The 21,402-nt window shown below is 43.1% G+C and overlaps 3 protein-coding genes across 3 annotated transcripts in view; 2 read left to right on the top strand and 1 right to left on the bottom strand.

The window, feature by feature from the left end:
* Positions 1-10,868: 10,868 nt before the first annotated feature.
* LOC115184125 (zinc finger protein ZIC 5-like) lies at positions 10,869-12,904 on the bottom strand. Its single transcript, XM_029745113.1, has 2 exons — positions 12,009-12,904; positions 10,869-11,514 (listed from the first exon to the last, which is right to left on the bottom strand). Exons 1-2 carry the CDS (start codon positions 12,481-12,483, stop codon positions 11,069-11,071), a joined length of 921 nt encoding a protein of 306 aa, XP_029600973.1. The 5' UTR covers positions 12,484-12,904; the 3' UTR covers positions 10,869-11,068.
* A 1,069-nt stretch (positions 12,905-13,973) lies between these two features.
* Positions 13,974-16,803, top strand: LOC115184124 (zinc finger protein ZIC 2-like). The gene is made up of 3 exons (XM_029745112.1): positions 13,974-15,283; positions 15,803-15,966; positions 16,079-16,803. Exons 1-3 carry the CDS (start codon positions 14,425-14,427, stop codon positions 16,259-16,261), a joined length of 1,206 nt encoding a protein of 401 aa, XP_029600972.1. The 5' UTR covers positions 13,974-14,424; the 3' UTR covers positions 16,262-16,803.
* A 1,110-nt stretch (positions 16,804-17,913) lies between these two features.
* The window catches only part of LOC115184119 (propionyl-CoA carboxylase alpha chain, mitochondrial-like), a 59,165-nt gene continuing 55,676 nt past the window's right edge, over positions 17,914-21,402 (top strand). The window contains 2 exon segments of the mRNA XM_029745110.1: positions 17,914-18,015; positions 18,702-18,779. Coding sequence (XP_029600970.1) covers positions 17,962-18,015; positions 18,702-18,779 — 132 coding nt within the window. The 5' untranslated portion in view covers positions 17,914-17,961.

Below are 21,402 nucleotides of genomic sequence, written 5' to 3'. Positions count from 1 at the left end.
AATGGTGTAGTGTTATAATAACCTCTTGTTAATAATGGTGTAGTGTTATAATAACCTCCTGTTAATAATGGTGTAGTGTTATAATAACCTCTTGTTAATAATAGTGTAGTGTGTTATAATAACCTCTTGTTAATAATGGTGTAGTGTGTTATAATAACCTCTTGTTAATAATGGTGTAGTGTTATAATAACCTCTTGTTAATAATGGTGTAGTGTTATAATATCCTCTTGTTAATAATGGTGTAGTGTTATAATAACCTCTTGTTAATAATGGTGTAGTGTTATAATATCCTCTTGTTAATAATGGTGTAGTGTGATATAATAACCTCTTGTTAATAATGGTGTAGTGTTATAATAACCTCTTGTTAATAAAGGTTGTAGTGTTATAATAACCTCTTGTTAATAATGGTGTAGTGTTATAATAACCTCTTGTTAATAATGGTGTAGTGTGATATAATAACCTCTTGTTAATAATGGTGTAGTGTTATAATAACCTCTTGTTAATAATGGTGTAGTGTGTTTGTGTGTTTGTTGGGAAGTAAGTACCAAACAATGACACATCAAAACACAGATTAGGAATTAGGATCGGGCTCCTGGAGGTCATTAATCCGGGTTAATCTCCTATTCCAGATTAACACTTTAGTCTGAAAATGTCACCCTGCCATTGTATTTAGAGCAGGTCCAAAGTAATGGGTAACAGGGTTGGGGTGTTCTGCTCAGCCCGTAGAACCAGCTCACCTGCTTCTACACCTGGCTTTGCCTAGAACAATGTTTTAAATGTTTTAAAAGGACTAGTTTCATTTTACTAAAACAAGGGTTCAGTTCACGTAACACGGTTGACCTTTAAATGAGGGACACCGTTTTTTCTTTCTCTTTAGAATGAATCACATTAAGTAAATCCTGATCTCCAGAAAGGACTTTGTCAAAGCAACATCATAACCAGGGCTTTACCATGATGGAGAACACCTGGAGACAGTGTGGGGTGAGGTGGGTTAACATGTCTTCAGGGCTTTACCATGATGGAGAACACCTGGAGACAGTGTGGGGTGAGGTGGGTTAACATGTCTTCAGGGCTTTACCATGATGGAGAACACCTGGAGACAGTGTGGGGTGAGGTGGGTTAACATGTCTTCAGGGCTTTACCATGATGGAGAACACCTGGAGACAGTGTGGGGTGAGGTGGGTTAACATGTCTTCAGGGCTTTACCATGATGGAGAACACCTGGAGACAGTGTGGGGTGAGGTGGGTTAACATGTCTTCAGGGTGGTCGTCAGTAAAGGGCTCTTCATTTAATATAACAGGCTTGTAGAATAAATACACTTTTGACTTAACATGTCAAAGGGACGCAAAAGGCACTCATTTCGTGGAACAACCCAGATGCAAGCAACCTCAGATCGGTGTCACTAACTACCTCCCTAAACACACAGAGATCCCTGTGAGCCCTGACTAACTACCTCTCTGAACACACAGAGATCCCTGTGAGACCTGACTAACTACCTCCCTAAACACACAGAGATCCCTGTGAGACCTGACCAGCTACCTCCCTAAACACACAGAGATCCCTGTGAGACCTGACTAACTACCTCTCTAAACACACAGAGATCCCTGTGAGACCTGACTAACTACCTCTCTAAACACAGAGATCCCTGTGAGTCCTGACTAACTACCTCCCTGAACACACAGAGATCCCTGTGAGCCCTGACTAACTACCTCCCTGAACACACAGAGATCCCTGTGAGCCCTGACTAACTACCTCTCTGAACACACAGAGATCCCTGTGAGCCCTGACCAGCTACCTCCCTAAACACACAGAGATCCCTGTGAGACCTGACTAACTACCTCCCTAAACACACAGAGATCCCTGTGAGCCCTGACTAACTACCTCTCTGAACACACAGAGATCCCTGTGAGACCTGACTAACTACCTCCCTAAACACACAGAGATCCCTGTGAGCCCTGACTAACTACCTCCCTAAACACACAGAGATCCCTGTGAGCCCTGACTAACTACCTCTCTGAACACACAGAGATCCCTGTGAGACCTGACTAACTACCTCCCTGAACACACAGAGATCCCTGTGAGCCCTGAGTAACTACCTCCCTAAACACACAGAGATCCCTGTGAGCCCTGACTAACTACCTCCCTAAACACACAGAGATCCCTGTGAGCCCTGACTAACTACCTCTCTGAACACACAGAGATCCCTGTGAGCCCTGACTAACTACCTCTCTGAACACACAGAGATCCCTGTGAGACCTGACTAACTACCTCCCTGAACACACAGAGATCCCTGTGAGCCCTGACTAACTACCTCTCTGAACACACAGAGATCCCTGTGAGACCTGACTAACTACCTCCCTGAACACACAGAGATCCCTGTGAGCCCTGACTAACTACCTCCCTAAACACACAGAGATCCCTGTGAGACCTGACTAACTACCTCCCTGAACACACAGAGATCCCTGTGAGCCCTGACTAACTACCTCCCTAAACACACAGAGATCCCTGTGAGCCCTGACTAACTACCTCCCTAAACACACAGAGATCCCTGTGAGCCCTGACTAACTACCTCCCTAAACAGATCCCTGACTGTGTTTCACATCAGTGTGTAGTTGTAACACAGCCTCTCTGTTTCCCTGATTATACTGGAGTTCATCAAAGCCTGCTGCTGCTCCAGGAAGCTGCTTTAGCAAGGCTCTTATTGTTTCACTGATGTTTTATAGCTGTTTATGTGGAATAGCAAAGTCCTCTGGGAGGTATGGGTCTGACTGGGAGCCTTGTGACGGGGAAGGTGTGTGTGTGTGTGTGTGTGTGTGTGTGTGTGTGTGTGTGTGTGTGTGTGTGTGTGTGTGTGTGTGTGTGTGTGTGTGTGTGTGTTCTCCACAGCCTTCTGATGCTGGTGTTTTATAGGAGAAACGTGGAAGCCATTAGGGAGAGGTATTTCTTAACAACATTCATTACCGCTAGAGAGGCGGTAACGTTTCTGTCTTACACACTCAGATGCAGATTCAATGAGACAGCCCAATCCAGGGTCTGACTGGGAACAGAAATCAGCCCAGATATTTCTAACACACAGGTCCTAGTCATTCTGCACAAAAAAATACCATTTAGACAGGCCCACAACTGCCCGATGGCCAGTCCGCGCCTGGCCCAATTCCTACCAACTTCCGTTGTCATGTCTGGTGTTTATTTGTTTCTGGGGTGTCTTTATCACATTGTCTTTAAGGTTTTGGATCATCCCAAATGAAGACACGAAAGCTGACCTGTGGATTACAAGTGTTCCTGATGTCTCCTTTAAAGAATAAGAGGGTTGAGGGGTCAACTGGGATTGTTCCCACCATTGTTCCCACCATTGTTCCCACCATTGTTCCCACCATTGTTCCCACTATTGTTAACCCCTCTTTATTTGTTATCCTCTTCTCTCCATCTCTCTCTCTCTGGAGAGGGGTGTCATGGTTGGCTTGACTTTAATGGAGGAGCTCTCCTGTTCACCTCAATCTAAGTCTTTCATTCTCCTCTGTCTCTCTTTCTCTCTCTCTGTCTCTCTGTCTCTCTCTCTGTGTCTCTGTCTCTCTCTGTGTCTCTCTCTCTCTGTGTCTCTGTCTCTCTCTCTCTGTCTCTTTCTGTGTCTCTGTCTCTCGCTCTCTCTCTTGTTTTACTGAAGGGCTTATTGACTGATAATGAGCATTAGTCAACCTCCAACACACCCCTCATTCTCCAAATTCTTGCTGAGAAAATCACACACACGCACACCAAATACTGTGACAGAGCATGAAACGTCTCTCTCTGACACACACCATCTTAGCAAGTTAGATAAACTCAAAATGGATTTTTTTTTGATTTATGTGCTTTCTTGGTAAAAAAAATTTATGAACCTTTGCGATGTAATTAAATCCCAGGTCGGATCAGAGGTACCCAGCAGCACATTTTGAGAGGTATTTAACTCCACTGATCCGGAATATCTGAGGCCCCATGGTAACAGGAGTATCTATGGTAACAGGAGTATCTGAGGCCCCATTGTAACAGGAGTATCTATGGTAACAAGAGTATCTGAGGCCCCATGGTAACAGGAGTATCTATGGTAACAGGAGTATCTATGGTATCAGGAGTATATGAGACCCTATTGTAACAGGAGTATCTATGGTAACAGGAGTATCTATGGTAACAGGAGTATCTTAGGCCCTATGGTAATAGGAGTATCTATGGTAACAGGAGTATATGAGACCCTATGGTAACAGGAGTATCTATGGTAACAGGAATATCTATGGTAACAGGAGTATATGGGACCCTATGGTAACAGGAGTATCTATGTAACAGGAGTATCTATGGTAACAGGAGTATCTTAGGCCCTATGGTAATAGGAGTATCTATGGTAACAGGAGTATATGAGACCCTATGGTAACAGGAGTATCTATGGTAACAGGAGTATATGAGACCCTATGGTAACAGAAGTATCTATGGTAACATGAGTATCTATAGTAACAGGAGTATCTTAGGCCCCATGGTAATAGGAGTATCTATGGTAACAGGAGTATATGAGACCCTATGGTAACAGGAGTATCTATAGTAACAGGAGTATCTTAGGCCCTATGGTAATAGGAGTATCTATGGTAACAGGAGTATCTTAGGCCCTATGGTAATAGGAGTATCTATGGTAACAGGAGTATAGGAGACCCTATGGTAACAGGAGTATCTATGGTAACAGGAGTATCTGAGACCCTATGGTAACAGGAGTATCTATGGTAACAGGAGTATCTATGGTAACAGGAGTATATGAGACCCTATTGTAACAGGAGTATCTATGGTAACAGGAGTATCTTAGGCCCTATGGTAACAGAAGTATCTATGGTAACAGGAGTATCTATGGTAACAGGAGTATATGGGACCCTATGGTAACAGGAGTATCTATGGTAACAGGAGTATATGAGACCCTATTGTAACAGGAGTATATGAGACCCTATTGTAACAGGAGTATCTGTGGTAACAGGAGTATCTTAGGCCCTATGGTAACATAAGTATCTATGGTAACAGGAGTATCTATGGTAACAGCAGTATCTATGGTAACAGGAGTATATGGGACCCAATGGTAACAGGAGTATCTATGGTAACAGGAGTATATGAGACCCTATTGTAACAGGAGTATATGAGACCCTATTGTAACAGGAGTATCTATGGTAACAGGAGTATCTTAGGCCCTATGGTAACAGAAGTATCTATGTAACAGGAGTATCTATGGTAACAGGAGTATCTTAGGCCCTATGGTAATAGGAGTATCTATGGTAACAGGAGTATAGGAGACCCTATGGTAACAGGAGTATCTATGGTAACAGGAGTATCTGAGACCCTATGGTAACAGGAGTATCTATGGTAACAGGAGTATCTATGGTAACAGGAGTATATGAGACCCTATTGTAACAGGAGTATCTATGGTAACAGGAGTATCTTAGGCCCTATGGTAACAGAAGTATCTATGGTAACAGGAGTATCTATGGTAACAGGAGTATCTATGGTAACAGGAGTATATGGGACCCTATGGTAACAGGAGTATCTATGGTAACAGGAGTATATGAGACCCTATTGTAACAGGAGTATATGAGACCCTATTGTAACAGGAGTATCTATGGTAACAGGAGTATCTTAGGCCCTATGGTAACAGAAGTATCTATGGTAACAGGAGTATCTATGGTAACAGCAGTATCTATGGTAACAGGAGTATATGGGACCCAATGGTAACAGGAGTATCTATGGTAACAGGAGTATATGAGACCCTATTGTAACAGGAGTATATGAGACCCTATTGTAACAGGAGTATCTATGGTAACAGGAGTATCTTAGGCCCTATGGTAACAGAAGTATCTATGTAACAGGAGTATCTAAGGTAACAGGAGTATCTTAGGCCCTATGGGAATAGGAGTATCTATGGTAACAGGAGTATATGAGACCCTATGGTAACAGGAGTATCTATGGTAAGAGGAGTATCTGAGGCCCTATGGTAATAGGAGTATCTATGGTAACAGGATTATCTATGGTAACAGGAGTATATGAGACCCTATTGTAACAGGAGTATCTATGGTAACAGGAGAATCTATGGTAACAGGTGTATCTTAGGCCCTATGGTAAAATGAGCATCTATGGTAACATGAGTATCTATGGTAACAGGAGTATCTGACGTCCCATGGTAACAGGAGTATCTATGGTAACAGGAGCATCTGAGGCCCCATGGTAACAGGAGTATCTTAGGCTCTATGGTAACAGGAGTATCTATGGTAACAGGAGTATCTATGGTAACAGGCAGTCCGGAGTATCTATGGTAACAGACAGTCTGGAGTATCTATGGTAACAGGAGTATATGAGACCCTATTGTAACAGGAGTATCTATGGTAACAGGAGTATCTGAGACCCTATGGTAACAGGAGTATCTATGGTAACAGGAGGATCTATGGTAACAGGAGTATCTGAGACCCTATGGTAACAGGAGTATCTATGGTAACAGGAGGATCTATGGTAACAGGAGTATATGGGACCCTATGGTAACAGGAGTATCTATGGTAACAGGAGTATCTATAGTAACAGGAGTATCTTAGGCCCTATGGTAACAGGAGTATCTATGGGAACAGGAGTATATGAGACCCTATGGTAACAGGAGTATCTATGGTAACAGGAGTATCTATGGTAACAGGAGTATCTGAGACCCTATGGTAACAGGAGTATCTATGGTAACAGGAGTATCTTAGGCCCTATGGTAATAGGAGTATCTATGGTAACAACAGTATCTTAGGCCCTATGGTAATAGGAGTATCTAAAGGTAACAGGAGAATATATGGTAACAGGAGTATCTATGGTAACAGCAGTATCTTAGGCCCTATGGTAAAATGAGTATGTATGGTAACAGGAGTATCTGAGACCCTATGGTAACAGGAGTATCTATGGTAACAGTAGTATCTATAGTAACAGGAGTACCTTAGGCCCTATGGTAATAGGAGTATCTATGGTAACAGGAGTATATGAGACCCTATGGTAACAGGAGTATCTATGGTAACAGGAGTTTCTATGGTAACAGGAGTATCTTAGGCCCTATGGTAATAGGAGTATCTATGGTAACAGGAGTATCTGAGGCCCTACGGTAACAGGAGTATCTATGGTAACAGCAGTATCTTAGGCCCTATGGTAAAATAAGTATCTATGGTAACAGGAGTATCTGAGACCCTATGGTAACAGGAGTATCTATGGTAGCAGGAGTATCTATGGTAACAGGAGTATCTTAGGCCCTATGGTAAAATGAGTATCTATGGTAACAGGAGTATCTATGGTAACAGGAGTATCTGAGACCCTATGGTAACAGGAGTATCTATGGTAACAGGAGTATCTGAGACCCTATGGTAACAGGAGTATCTATGGTAACAGGAGTATCTATGGTAACAGGAGTATATGAGACCCTATTGTAACAGGAGTATAGGAGACCCTATTGTAACAGGAGTATCTATGGTAACAGGAGTATCTTCGGCCCTATGGTAACAGAAGTATCTATGGTAACAGGAGTATCTATGGTAACAGGAGTATCTATGGTAACAGGAGTATATGGGACCCTATGGTAACAGGAGTATCTATGGTAACATGAGTATATGAGACCCTATTGTAACAGGAGTATCTTAGGCCCTATGGTAACAGAAGTATCTATGGTAACAGGAGTATCTATGGTAACAGGAGTATCTATGGTAACAGGAGTATCTACGGTAACAGGAGTATATGAGACCCTATTGTAACAGGAGTATCTATGGTAACAGGAGTATCTTAGGCCCTATGGTAACAGAAGTATCTATGTAACAGGAGTATCTATGGTAACAGGAGTATCTGAGACCCTATGGTAAGAGGAGTATCTATGGTAACAGGATTATCTATGGTAACAGGAGTATATGAGACTCTATTGTAACAGGAGTATCTATGGTAACAGGAGAACCTATGGTAACAGGTGTATCTTAGGCCCTATGGTAAAATGAGTATCTATGGTAAGAGGAGTATCTATGGTAACAGGAGTATCTGACGTCCCATGGTAACAGGAGTATCTATGGTAACAAGAGCATCTGAGGCCCAATGGTAACAGGAGTATCTTAGGCTCTATGGTAACAGGAGTATCTATGGTAACAGGCAGTCCGGAGTATCTATGGTAACAGACAGTCTGGAGTATCTATGGTAACAGGAGTATCTATGGTAACAGGAGCATCTATGGTAACAGGCAGTCCGGAGTATCTATCTGGTCTGTTCTTTCCTTCTCATAGTCAGTTGTTGTCCTCCTTGAATCAGATGGAGAATGGATAGGGGACTAAAGGCCATGCTATTAGATGGAGAATGGATAGGGGACTAAAGGTCATGCTATTAGATGGAGAATGGATAGGGGACTAAAGGTCATGCTATTAGATGGAGAATGGATAGGGGACTAAAGCCCATGCTATTAGATGGAGAATGGATAGGGGACTAAAGGCCATGCTATTAGATGGAGAATGGATAGGGGACTAAAGGTCATGCTATTAGATGGAGAATGGATAGGGGACTAAAGGTCATGCTATTAGATGGAGAATGGATAGGGGACTAAAGGTCATGCTATTAGATGGAGAATGGATAGGGGACTAAAGGTCATGCTATTAGATGGAGAATGGATAGGGGACTAAAGGCCATGCTATTAGATGGAGAATGGATAGGGGACTAAAGGTCATGCTATTAGATGGAGAATGGATAGGGGACTAAAGGTCATGCTATTAGATGGAGAATGGATAGGGGACGACAGTTTATGGATAGGGGGACTAAAGGCCATGCTATTAGATGGAGAACGGATAGGGGACTAAAGGTCATGCTATTAGATGGAGAATGGATAGGGGACTAAAGGTCATGCTATTAGATGGAGAACGGATAGGGGACTAAAGGCCATGCTATTAGATGGAGAATGGATAGGGGACTAAAGGTCATGCTATTTTCTCTTTCACACTTTGTAGACTCATCTCAGATGGCCCCCTATATAGTACACAACTTTCGACCACTCCTATGGGCTGTATAGGGAAGGTGTGATTTAGGATCCAGACTATGTCCACTGAGACAGAGTGGCGTCACCCAGTCTAAGAATGTCACTTTATTTGCAGTCAGCGTCTAAATCAGCCACATAAGACAAGTCTTCTCAGCTCAGCAGTGTTGTTAGGACAACAGAACGGTATTCCCCCGGTAGGATCCACTTTAAAAGCCCCCTCCTACTCATTCACTGGCAGCTGCCTTGTGGTCCACACGCGCCTTGCAACCGATTGGTGTTTATCTGTTAGGTTTGACTCCTTTACTGAAGTCTCTTTATCCGGTTGATTCCTACCATTCACAAAGGCACTTCCTGTATATAATGCAAACGAGAAAGTAGCATTTTCAACTTTCAAAGTGAATAGAAACAGAGAAAGGCCATTCATAGTGCTTCCCAGAACAAATGATGAGGCCCTTACATAGTCAATATGATTCCTTTGTCAATACTGCTTTAAAACAAGCAATGACAACTTGTTACTTCTGGGGGAAATTATGAGTATTTATTATTATTTATACACACAGATTCTATTCACTTTGACCACATAGAAAACATATTTGTCTGACTGAAATCAGCTGTTATTAGTATAGATATAGGATGAATCTGTAGTGTGGTAATTAACAGCTAAACAATAGACGTATATCAATGTGGGAATAGAGTTTAATGAGGCACTATGAAAGGCTGAGAAAATAGATTTAAACACAATAATAAAATGTTCCTGATAATCTAATAAACCTCGTCACTGTAAGTCAACACAGCAACGACCACCACATGGATCAGTACAGTCACATGTAAACAGAGTCTGGCTCATCATGAGGTTGTGGCAACATTTCTCACATTCAGAGTTCAACTAAACCATCACGGTTTGCCCCCGTCATTAACTACATCATGGCTTCTATAGGGCCAGAGCTGCTGGAACAGGAACCATTTCTTCCATTGGAAGTAGTCTTTAGAGATTCTATCTGACAGTTATTGAACGAAGCAAACCGTCTCAGAGGTACCTTTATGTTTACATTACTGCACCGGAACGCTCTGCTTTAGTATGTGTAGCTATACAACCAGACATGAGTCCATTACATTTGTTAAATACTTGAGATGCGCTTGATTTAGTTTGCCTGGTACACAGGAACCAATGGACTAATCAGAAAAGTGCCAACTCCAAAAGTTAAATCAAGCGCAGCTCAACTATCTTTAAGAATCTAACTCTGATCAGGCCCCGTATTTACAAAGCAGTTTTGTCTTTTAAATCCTAGATCAGCTTTCCTACTCTGAGACGCTTTGTGAATACGGGCCCCTGGGTGTCAGAGGGACGTTGTCTTTAATTTCTTATGGCAATACATTTCATGGCTACTGCTTCTCATTAGATAATACACTGACATCAGGGCCTGTACTCATAAAGCCTCTCAGAGGGCTGATCCAGGATCAGGTCCTCCTTGTCTAATGCAATCTTTTTCAATATGATTTAAAAAGGCTAAACTGATCCCAGATCAGCACTAGGATCTGGTCCTCTCTAGTATTCATTATGATCTAAAAGGCTAAACTGATCCCAGATCAGCACTCTGACATGACGCTTTATGAACACTGGCCCAGACATTCACACATACAGTAAGTCTCCATTACATCTGTCCATCTCCATATTGACAGGGGAAGTATGTTATGATCATCGCTCCAGAGTGGCGCAGCGGTCTAAGGCAATGCATCTCAGTGCAAGAGTTGCGTCACTACAGTCCTTGGTTCGAATCCAGGCTGTATCACAACCGGCCGTGATTGGGAGTCCCATAGGGTGGCGCACAATGGGCTCAGCGTCGTCCAGGTTTGGCCGGGGTAGGGCGTCATTGTAAATAAGGGTTTGTCCTTAACTGACTTGCCTAGTTAAATAAAGATAAAAAATAATAAGTGTTTTAAATAATCACATCGCCATACTGATACGTATGTTATGTTCTTACAGCTTCTATCCATGTATTTAGGATTCATTGTAGATGACACAGCCCATAATGCAAAGCGTTCTGCTGCGACTACGTGGTGTTATAATAGTCCTCATCACCACTACACGGTTCTGACTTGATCTGGTCTGCTGTGAGTTGGAGGTAGTTCTGTCCCTGACCTGTGGTCCTGGTGCACACGTACCACTCCTTCATGTTGGACACCGCCGGAGGCAGCGAGAGCCTGGAGGAGGAGCAGTTAGTCCGTGAAGCTACGTAATCCTGGGAACTACGTTTCCCAAGAATCCCTGTGAATGACAGGTCTATGGGTTCGGAGGTAGGAGAGGACTTGAGTGCGTTGAGGTGGATCTTCATGTGTTTTCTGAGGGAGCTGGGGTGTGTGTAGGACTTGAAGCAGCCGTGGGACTTGCAGTCGTACGGTTTGGCGCTGGTGTGGACCTGCGAGTGCTTCTTACGGTCACTGCTGTTGGCAAATTTCCGCAGGCAGCCGGGGAACTCACACTGAAATGGCTTCTCACCTAGAAAGAGGTGAAAGATGTTATGGGGAGGAAACAGAATGTCACATGATATCAGTCACAGGACTAAACATCTTCAACACAACATACAAGCTCCACCCTACTGTGTAGACCATGTTCCATCTGTCAGCCTTGAGTTGATGTAGCTGTGTTAAATATGTCAAACAGTGTCCCGTTTCCACAGCTTGCTTCCCTGGACCGTCCCTTTAAAAGGTCCTTCACTTCTTGTCAATGGCCAAACCCCACCACACAGTGTAGTCTACTACTCCACACACAGGCTACTTCCTGAATAGGACTGTGTGTGGAACATGTAAACATGATGACGTGTTCTGTCTGTCTGTATATAAATCAGAAATGTTGTCCCATTCTTTAGTTTTAGTACAGGCCCAATGACGCCATGTAGAATAACATGACCTTTCACTATGGAATGAAGGAGACGAAAGGGTAGGCTCTTTGTTGGCATCCCCAGTGTCCTTTATGGAACATAATCTACATACCTGTATGCGTGCGCGTGTGAATCTTGAGGTTTTCTGACCGAGCGAACACCTTCCCGCAGTCTGGGAAGGTGCAGGAGAACGGTTTCTCCCCAGTGTGTACCCTGATGTGGTTAATCAGTTTATATTTGGCTTTAAACGCCATTCCTTCTCTCAGGCATTCTTCCCACATACAAACATGGCTCAGGGGCTCGAGCCCAGCGACGTGCTCGGTGCTTACGTGGTCCACCAGCTCGTGCATGGAGCTGAAAGTTTGGTCGCATATCCTTTGTTTTGAAGTTCGGTCACGGTGCTCGTGGTCGGTCCATTTGCAGACCAGCTCGGGCTTTATCGGCCTGTTGTTGTTGGTGGAGTATTCCGCATAGGCGCCCGTGGAGGAAGCGCGCGGTGGAGGAGAAGCGATGTATGAGATCATGGAATTGTTATTGCGGAGCAGAGAGTGGCCATTGTGGCGATGGCGACCACCCGGCCGCTGCATGGTAGTAGAGACGGGCCTCGAGCTGGCTGTCTTGCCTTTCTCTGTCCTTTATGCTTCCTGCAGCTGCAGATAGAAACCGCGCTGATTTGGGGAAACCACGTTGATCTGAACGCGGTCCGCCCAGGTTTTGGACTACCGAGGAGCATGAGGCATATTCTGTAAATTGTCCGTAAACCCGGTTAGAACCAGGTGGTCCGTCCCCACATAGTTGTAAGAAAAACTGGCAGATCTATGACTGTATCTCAATGGTGTAAAATGGCGTCCTCTCTTCATCACCTCTTCCTCAGCTCAGGCGGCACTGATCTGAAAAACACAAGAAAGCAATATGGCGGATGAAGGTGATTTATTTCCTCACTCCAGTCTTTTCAGATCAGTGGATTCGAAGGAAAGGAGATGAGAATATACTCGTAATTATTGAGATGCGCCCCCCAGTGGTAAGCACGAGGACGCTCGCCAAGTGAACATCTGTGGCATCTATAGTCCGGGCCCACATATACATAATGTCAATGCCCTCTATAGTCTACCATGAGAAGCCAGGCTTACTTCACATTTAATCAATGTTGGCTGATTAGCAAAAATAAACGTTGTTTTCTTTTCCCACGTTTGGTTTTGTTATAAACTATATCCTTTCTATCTAAATAATGTGATAGTTGTGGCCACAACCATATATTTACAAAATGTAAAACGTGGAATTGTAAGAAATAAAACTTTTCCTTGGGCATTTGTCGCATAATTGAATTGACATTACAATATCAAATATTTCATTTGCAGAATATCCACTTTTTAGTCTATATATGGTTTAACACATTCAGTGGATAGTGAAGAACATGGGATGCCATGGTATGTTCCAAAATTAAACGTCTTGAAGATTCGGATTTCAAACATTTCCAATGTTATTTTGGTCCTCTAACTGTTTTCTTGTATTTTCCTCTGAGCCTCTAACAGGACAGGGTTAATGTTTTCTGTTTCCACAGAGACACTGAAAGGTTGTTTTTTCCCTCCAACCCCAGAGCTGCAGGGCTGCCTTTGAACTCGACTCACTCCTGTGGTGTGGCCAGCGGGACAAAAGAGGTAGGGCCGTGCGTAACTGTAACCATGGAGCAATGGAACTTTCTTCAGGGTCATTCTTCTCCTTGCTGTAAGTCCATCTTATTCACTTTAAACATAAATATCCTTGGGCATTTTATTTAGGCCTAACGGCATTGGATGGCTGAGGTGCATCAGTTAAAACAGATTTGAGCTTTGAGCTGCCAAAACATATGGTTAGCTTGCAAAATGTATTAAACGCTTGTGTGTGTGTTGTGTGAGCGATAATATATACTTTCCATACAACTGAATGCATATTTTCCCCCATCACTATTCAGCATTCAAGCAACGTAAAGGAAGTGACTAGTTTCACTTTCAAGATTTCACCAACATTTGTAATTTTCCCGTTAAGACTTTCCATAGTAATAAAACATGGGCGGAGCAAGCACCGATTAGTCACGAGAGGCTTGCCTGTAATTGGTGGAATGTCTGGGATCGGGATGAGCTGCAGTGGCCAATTAGAGTGCGTTTGGTGAACACCCGGGGTTCTGTAAAAAGGGGAGGTAAGAAGTGCCCATTGAAGACCCTGGGATAAGCATTTTCACGTTGTAGTGAACAGTCATACTTACAAACAGCATTCTGGAGATACACCACAAGATCTGTATTAATTACCTGCCACATTCCTGTCGAGACTCCTGCTAAACTACCATTCACAGCTTGGGGAAGTTCTTTCTCCTTGGGGTGCTTAGGAATTATCTGGAATATTTTTTGCAGCAAGATATTGAGTCCTCATTTGAGAAAGAAACATATTTTTATTTAGCGCTTTTGGACACTTCTTGAACCGCTTTCTACGCACGCCTACAGTTTAAATATTTACTTTGCGTATCGTTCCATTCAGCCCAGGCTCGTGCTGTGATGCTGTTGGAGGGAGGTCACCAGCAATCAGGCACAGGGGTCAGTGCGAGCGCGTTCCAAAGGCACCACTCAGCGCATTCACCAGTCCAGATGCAGGAGAGAGACCCCAGCTTTATGGAGTCGGTCCACATCGCCACCCAGGGACCCGGGTATGGCCCATCCTATGCGAACTCCACACGGGACTTTATCCTGCGCAACCGGGGATTCGGAGACTCTTCCCCTGCCAGCGATCAGCACTCTCTCCTCAGGACTATGGCTGGGTCTCTCCATCAGTCACACGTAGAGGGCCAGGGCCACGGGCATGGGCACCTCCTCTTTCCTGGGATGCACGACCAGCACCACGGCTCTGCTAACGTGCTGGGCGGCCGGTTGGGACTACCAGGGGAGGTATTCGGGAGAGCGGACCAGTATCACCATGTTTCCGGTCCAAGGAGCGACCCTTACGGCCAATACGGGGCCATGGGTCACAACATGAGCATGGCAGCTCACCACCATCATCACCCAGCCGCGTTCTTCCGCTTCATGCGGCAGCAGTGCATCAAACAAGAGTTGATCTGCAAGTGGATAGATCCGGACCAGCCCGGCGGGGCGAGCCGGTGCTGTGGCAAGACCTACGGCACCATGCACGAGCTGGTTACGCACGTCTCCGTGGAGCACGTCGGTGGGCCCGAGCAGAGTAGCCACACTTGCTTCTGGGAAGAGTGCCCGCGCGAGAACAAATCGTTCAAGGCCAAATACAAGCTGGTGAATCATATTCGGGTGCACACTGGAGAGAAGCCTTTCGCGTGCCCGTTCCCCGCGTGCAGCAAGGTCTTTGCGCGCTCTGAGAACTTAAAGATACACAAGAGAACGCACACAGGTAATTTAAAACGAAATATAGCCTCATTATTGTTATGTTGTGTTACTTTTTATATCTTTTTTTACTTTAGTTTATTTGGAAAATATTTTCTTAACTCTTCTTGAACTGCACTGTTGGTTAAGGGCTTGTAAGTGAGCATTTCACGGTAAGGTCTACACTTGTTGTATTCAGCATTTCACGGTAAAGTCTACATTTGTTGTATGTGACAAATAAAGTTTGATTTGATGTCTGCAGGTTGAATATCTCATGGATATAAACGTCAGTTTTAGATATCTGATTTGAGTTTTATATGGAGTGAGGTTGTTTAGAAAGTTTATAGGTAAATGTCCCCAGGCTGGTGTACTGCCTGTGTCCTTCAAAAATAATCCATAACTCTCCCATGTTTTTATTTGTTGATGTGCTTTGGGTTTTATCGGCAGGGCCTATAACTAAATCGTATCAGACATTTGAAAACAACTGTGACTGTATTTAAACCAACAAACACATTTAAACTAATCTCCTCATTCTGTTGTCTTCCAGGGGAGAAACCGTTCATGTGTGATTTCTTCGGCTGCGACAGACGCTTCGCCAACAGCAGTGACCGCAAGAAACACCTGCACGTTCACACGTCTGACAAGCCCTATCTGTGCAAGAAGTGTGTCAAGTCCTACACACACCCCAGCTCTCTGAGAAAACATATGAAGGTCAGTTTTCTCTGCCAAAATATACTTCTCCTGGAAAAAGAGACTTTTGTGCCGAAATTGTGGTCATCTTTGAGAGAGTGTTTTTTGACAGATTTGTTTTTATTTATTTTAGGTGCATGATTCATTGTCAGTAGCAGACACTTCGCCCGGAGCCAGCAGCGGGTATGAGTCCTCGACGCCCCCGAGTTTAGTGTCCCCTGCCTCGGAGACACAGAGCAACATGTCCCCGGACTCTGCGGTCCTCGGTAGCGGACACAGCAACCTCTCGTCCAACTTCAGTGAGTGGTATGTCTGAGGACCACACTCAAGAGTAACGGGAAAACGATGGCAAAAAATGAAGGAAAAACAGGCAAAAAATACAATGAGCATCTGACTGGCCTAAATGGACGCTTTACGCGCGATTGAAATATGAATCAAGAACGTTGCACTAAAACATTAAAAGCCAAAGAAGAAAATGTCTTATGTAAAATAACAAACGTTATTTTTCTTTCGATGGTTGCTTAATTATCAGTATTATGATTCTCATATCAGTCTTTCGCTGTCATTTTGAGATCGCTTATTTTTATAGTTGATTTGGAGTTTGAGACTGAACATTAAATATTTTAAAATATTTTAAATAAGTGCCAAAGTTAACCTTAGTTTAATTGTGCACATTTTTTTATTGGAAACAAGTTTTTGTTGAAGTTGAACAGGTTGAATATGCGTTGTCCTCCATGAACGACCTCTTGCGATGCCCAGTTGAGACATAATTTATATAAAAATAAAGTTGCTGTGTTGTTTTGCTGTAAGTCCATTATGTTTCGTAACTTGTTAATAAAATGAATCTGATGTTTAAAATGCCTGTCTTAAATCCTTTTTTAATTCGTGTCTCTCTGTAAATGTTTTGCATTAAAACGGTTCCCTGCACCAACAAGTATGATATGGAATTTATACAAGTCTAAATTGTATATGTACCCTACTGATATGTAAGATGATAAATGACATGTATGCATCAATTATCATGGGTCTTCTGTTCAGAATCATCAATTCAATGATTCATTATTTATGTGGAGCTCCAATAGGGTTTTTAAAGTAATGACTTAATCCTTAATATGGCTGGACAACTTGGATTGATCACCACCAACTATTGTTTATGAGAAATACAACTTGTTTTGTTATTTCATGTTTGTTCGTTTTTTTAAAAATGGTCATTGAAATGAGACCCCTTTAGTTTTATTAATTCGACCATTTTAAAAACAAACAACACGAGTAAAATCAGCGAGGAGAACAAAGTCTGGAGCTGTGTTCGAATACCCATGCTAACATACCGTCTACTACAGACTCAATTTACGTCGCAAATAGTGTGGTTAGTATGAGTATTCTAACACAGCTCCAGTCATTTCTTACAGGTTGGAGTTTACACGGCCTGCTGTACTCTGGTTTTATTCCTGTCATTGCACTGGACAATAACGAGAGACTATACAGCAGGAAAAGACGGCAAAAGAGTCGGGGAAAGAAGCCTACAGGCTAACCCAAATAAACCCGGATTTAGACCTAATTCCATCATTTCAGTTTTTATAGATTTTTCCCCATTTCCAGAGAATAATGAAGATACATTGATATTGTACATGACTGTATTCTACTGTATGACACTAAAATGACATTTTGAAAATATAGGAATAATGGATTTCTTCTAGGCTTATCTCTGTAAAAGTCCACAAATTCCAAATGTCACTCGAAATGCCTACTATGTTGATAATACTTAACATCATTGTTGTTCATATCATTTGAAAAGCTAAGAAAACAGGTGAGAAGATGAGAAAACAGAAGGACAAAGAAGTAAGACGAGACTTGCATTATAAAACTAGGTTACTGTATGATCCATTAAATGGAAATCCATTGAAACCCCTCGAGCTCTACGGACGTCCTTCTACGTCCGGTGACTCCATTTGATTGGAAGACGGAGCATACGCCCCTGTCATACGTCACTACGACGCTCCCCTCACCCGGACAGACATGGCGGCGTACATGGTCACTTCAACCCTGCAAAGAGTTGTGCTTGTTGCTAAGGTGAGCTGTCAGTTATTGTAACCTTAATCTTGTAGCTAGTTATTTCAAATTCATGAAGAGCTCTTGCAGAACCGAAACACCCGAAAATCTATGCTTTTAATGCAAGTTTCTAGCACCACACAATCGGACATCTGTTCGCTAGCCTGCCAAGCTAGCAAGTCCGTCTGTCACTCACACACCTTCTCTCCAGCCGTCTCTCTTCTTTTGACGTTTGTAAGATGTTAGCATTCTCTACTCTATCTGACATTTAAATGTTGTATTTCGCGGTATAAATGTTTAAGTTATATTCGTATTAGAGAATGTACAGCTTCGTCCATTCCTCCTCTGTCAATGTCAAAGCGTCCAAACCGTTAGCATCTTGCTAATAAGTTGTTACACTTCATAACACAATCCTGAACTGGTTGAACCTTCACCACATGACTAAATGTAACCGTCCTTGAATGAAAAACTGTCCTTGAATGTAACGTTGTGACCTGAACAGCTATCGTATATCGGGATATACCTTCTTTCCAACTCAGCAATTCTGGGCGCTGTTGGTGTAATAGAAACACAGCTGCCATCACGTTTAACCTTCACCTCTTTGTGATGTTCGGCATGTGCCCATTATAAAGAACAGCGAAGAGTGGTGTTTCTGATGTTTGCGTGTGGTACTATAACGTTCATGTTTCTGAAATGTTTCCCTGCAGCATGCCTCTTTCCAGTCCAGATGCTGTGTGGTGTCCAGTCGAGTACAGTACTCCACTGTTTATGATTCCAATGAGAAGGTAACATATGATTCACAGGGTGCAGGGCTGTCACAATGAAGCATGGAAGGATAGGAGCAATGTTCCCTCAATTGTTGGGGCACACTGAGCACATTTCAGGTCTTGTGAGTGGAAACTTGAAAGTTGTGAGAATGCTGTGCAACTTCCGGCCAGCGTTTACAGTGAACAGAGGCTGTACTCTTACAGTTTTAGACAGATAGGCTATTGGAGCATAATGTAGGCCTACCAACAAAACCAATGGAGCAAATCCCATAACATTTAAACATGCAAATAGCTTTTGAAAAATAGTCTACAGGGGATTGAAAGACAGCTCATGGGCTACTCTCCCGCCAATAGAATTCTACTCTGTTGTGCTCTGGCTCTGCCTACAACATCACAGACTCAGTCTTGCAAAGTTAGATTTGTTTTGGCTTGTTGCATTGAAAAGGGGCTGATATAATGTTGATTCGATCACAGAAAAAGCTTTTTCCTTTGGAAAGTATTGAGACCCCTTGACTTTTTCCACATTTTGCTACATTACAGAAGTGTTCTAAATTGATTAAATCGTCCCCCCCTCATCAATATACACACACTACCCCATAATGACAAAGCAAAAACAGTTTTTTAGAATTTTAGAATATAAAAAAACTGAAATCACATTTACATACACTACTGGTCAAACGTTTTACAACACCACCTCATTCAAGGGTTTTTCTTTATTTTTGACAATTATCTACATTGTAGAATAATATTGAAGACATAAACTATGAAATAACACATGGAATCATGTATTAATCAAAAAAAGTGTTAAACAAATATATTTTATATTTGAGATTCTTCAAAGTAGCCACCCTTTGCCTTGATGACAGCTTTGCACACTCTTGGCATTCTCTCAACCAGATGCATGAGGTAGTCACCTGGAATGCATTTCAATGAACAGGTTTGCCTTCTTAAAAGTTTATTTGTGGAATTTCTTTCCTTAATGCGTTTGAGCCAGTCAGTTATGTTGTGACAAGGTATGGGTGGTATTGTCATCGAGGCAAAGGGTGGCTATTTGAAGAATCTCTCAGTCCCTGCCACTGAAAAACATCCCCACAGCATGATGCTGCCACCATGCTTCACCGTTGGGATGGTGCCAGGTTTCCTCCAGAAGTGATGCTTGACATTCAGGCCAAAGAGTTCAATCTTGGTTTCATCAGACCAGAGAATCTTGTTTCTCATGGTCTGAAAGTCTTTAGGTACCTTTTGTTAAACTCCAAGCGTGCTGTCATGTGCCTTTTACTGAGGAGTAGCTTCCATCTGGCCACTCTACCATAAAGGCCTGATTGGTGGAGTGCTGCAGAGATTGTTGTCCTTATGGAAGGTTCTCCCATCTCCACAGAGGAACTCTAGAGCTCTGTCAGAGTGACCATCGGGTTCTTAGTCACCTCCCTGACCAAGGCCCTTCTCCCCCGATTAATCAGTTTGGCCGGGCGGCCAGCTCTAGGAAGAGTCTTGGAGGGTCCAAACATCTTCCATTTTAAGAATGATGGAGGCCACTGTTCTTGGGGACCTTCAATGCTGCAGAAATGTTTTGGTACCCTTCCCCAGATCTATGCCTCGACACAATCCTGTCTTGGAGCTCTATGGACAATTCCTTCGACCTCATGGCTTCGTTTTTGCTCTGACATGCACTGTCAACTGTGGGACCTTATATAGACAGGTGTGTGTCTTTCCAAGTCATGTCCAATCAATTGAATTTACCACAGGTGGACTCCAAGTTGTAGAAACATCTCAAGGATCATCAATGTAAACAGGATGCACCTGAGCTCAATTTCGAGTCTCATAGCGAAGGGTCTGAATACTACCAAGCTATTTGTTTTTAATTTTTTATAAATTTGCAAACATTTCAAAAAACCTTTTTTCACTGTCATTATGGGGCATTGCGTGTAGATGCTGAGTATTTTTTAAATCTTATTTAATCCATTTTAGAATAAGGCTGTAACGTAACAAAATGTGGAAAAAGTCAAGGGGTCTGAATACTTTCCGAAGGCACTGTAGTGCAAACTAATGGGGTGAACTCAGTGAAGTTCAGTCTCTTGCGTCGCGCGGCATTTCTTCTGCGCCTGGAGGAGGTGCAGTATAGAGGGAACATTGGATAGCATTTCTTCTGCGCCTGGAGGAGGTGCAGTATAGAGGGAACATTGGATAGCATTTCTTCTGCGCCTGGAGGAGGTGCAGTATAGAGGGAACATTGGATAGCATTTCTTCTGCGCCTGGAGGAGGTGCAGTATAGAGGGAACATTGGATAGCATTTCTTCTGCGCCTGGAGGAGGTGCAGTATAGAGGGAACATTGGATAGCATTTCTTCTGCGCCTGGAGGAGGTGCAGTATAGAGGGAACATTGGATAGCATTTCTTCTGCGCCTGGAGGAGGTGCAGTATAGAGGGAACATTGGATAGCATTTCTTCTGCGCCTGGAGGAGGTGCAGTATAGAGGGAACATTGGATAGCATTTCTTCTGCGCCTGGAGGAGGTGCAGTATAGAGGGAACATTGGATAGCATTTCTTCTGCGCCTGGAGGAGGTGCAGTATAGAGGGAACATTGGATAGCATTTCTTCTGCGCCTGGAGGAGGTGCAGTATAGAGGGAACATTGGATAGCAT

This window comes from Salmo trutta, unplaced genomic scaffold, assembly GCF_901001165.1.
Source record: "Salmo trutta unplaced genomic scaffold, fSalTru1.1, whole genome shotgun sequence".
NCBI classification, from domain to species: Eukaryota; Metazoa; Chordata; class Actinopteri; order Salmoniformes; family Salmonidae; genus Salmo; species Salmo trutta.
Note: the sequence above shows the minus strand (reverse complement) of the source record. Positions and strands in the feature narration are given on the sequence as shown.

Excerpts from the sequence above, each read along its gene's own strand:
- LOC115184125 (XM_029745113.1), bottom strand. The coding sequence starts at position 12,483 with ATGCAGCGGCCGGGTGGTCGCCATCGCCACAATGGCCACTCTCTGCTC. Across the intron at positions 11,515-12,008 it reads TCACACGCGCACGCATACAG|GTGAGAAGCCATTTCAGTGT; the intron begins GTATGTAGATTA and ends ACCTCTTTCTAG.
- LOC115184124 (XM_029745112.1), top strand. The coding sequence starts at position 14,425 with ATGCTGTTGGAGGGAGGTCACCAGCAATCAGGCACAGGGGTCAGTGCG. Across the intron at positions 15,284-15,802 it reads ACACAAGAGAACGCACACAG|GGGAGAAACCGTTCATGTGT; the intron begins GTAATTTAAAAC and ends GTTGTCTTCCAG. Across the intron at positions 15,967-16,078 it reads CTCTGAGAAAACATATGAAG|GTGCATGATTCATTGTCAGT; the intron begins GTCAGTTTTCTC and ends TATTTATTTTAG.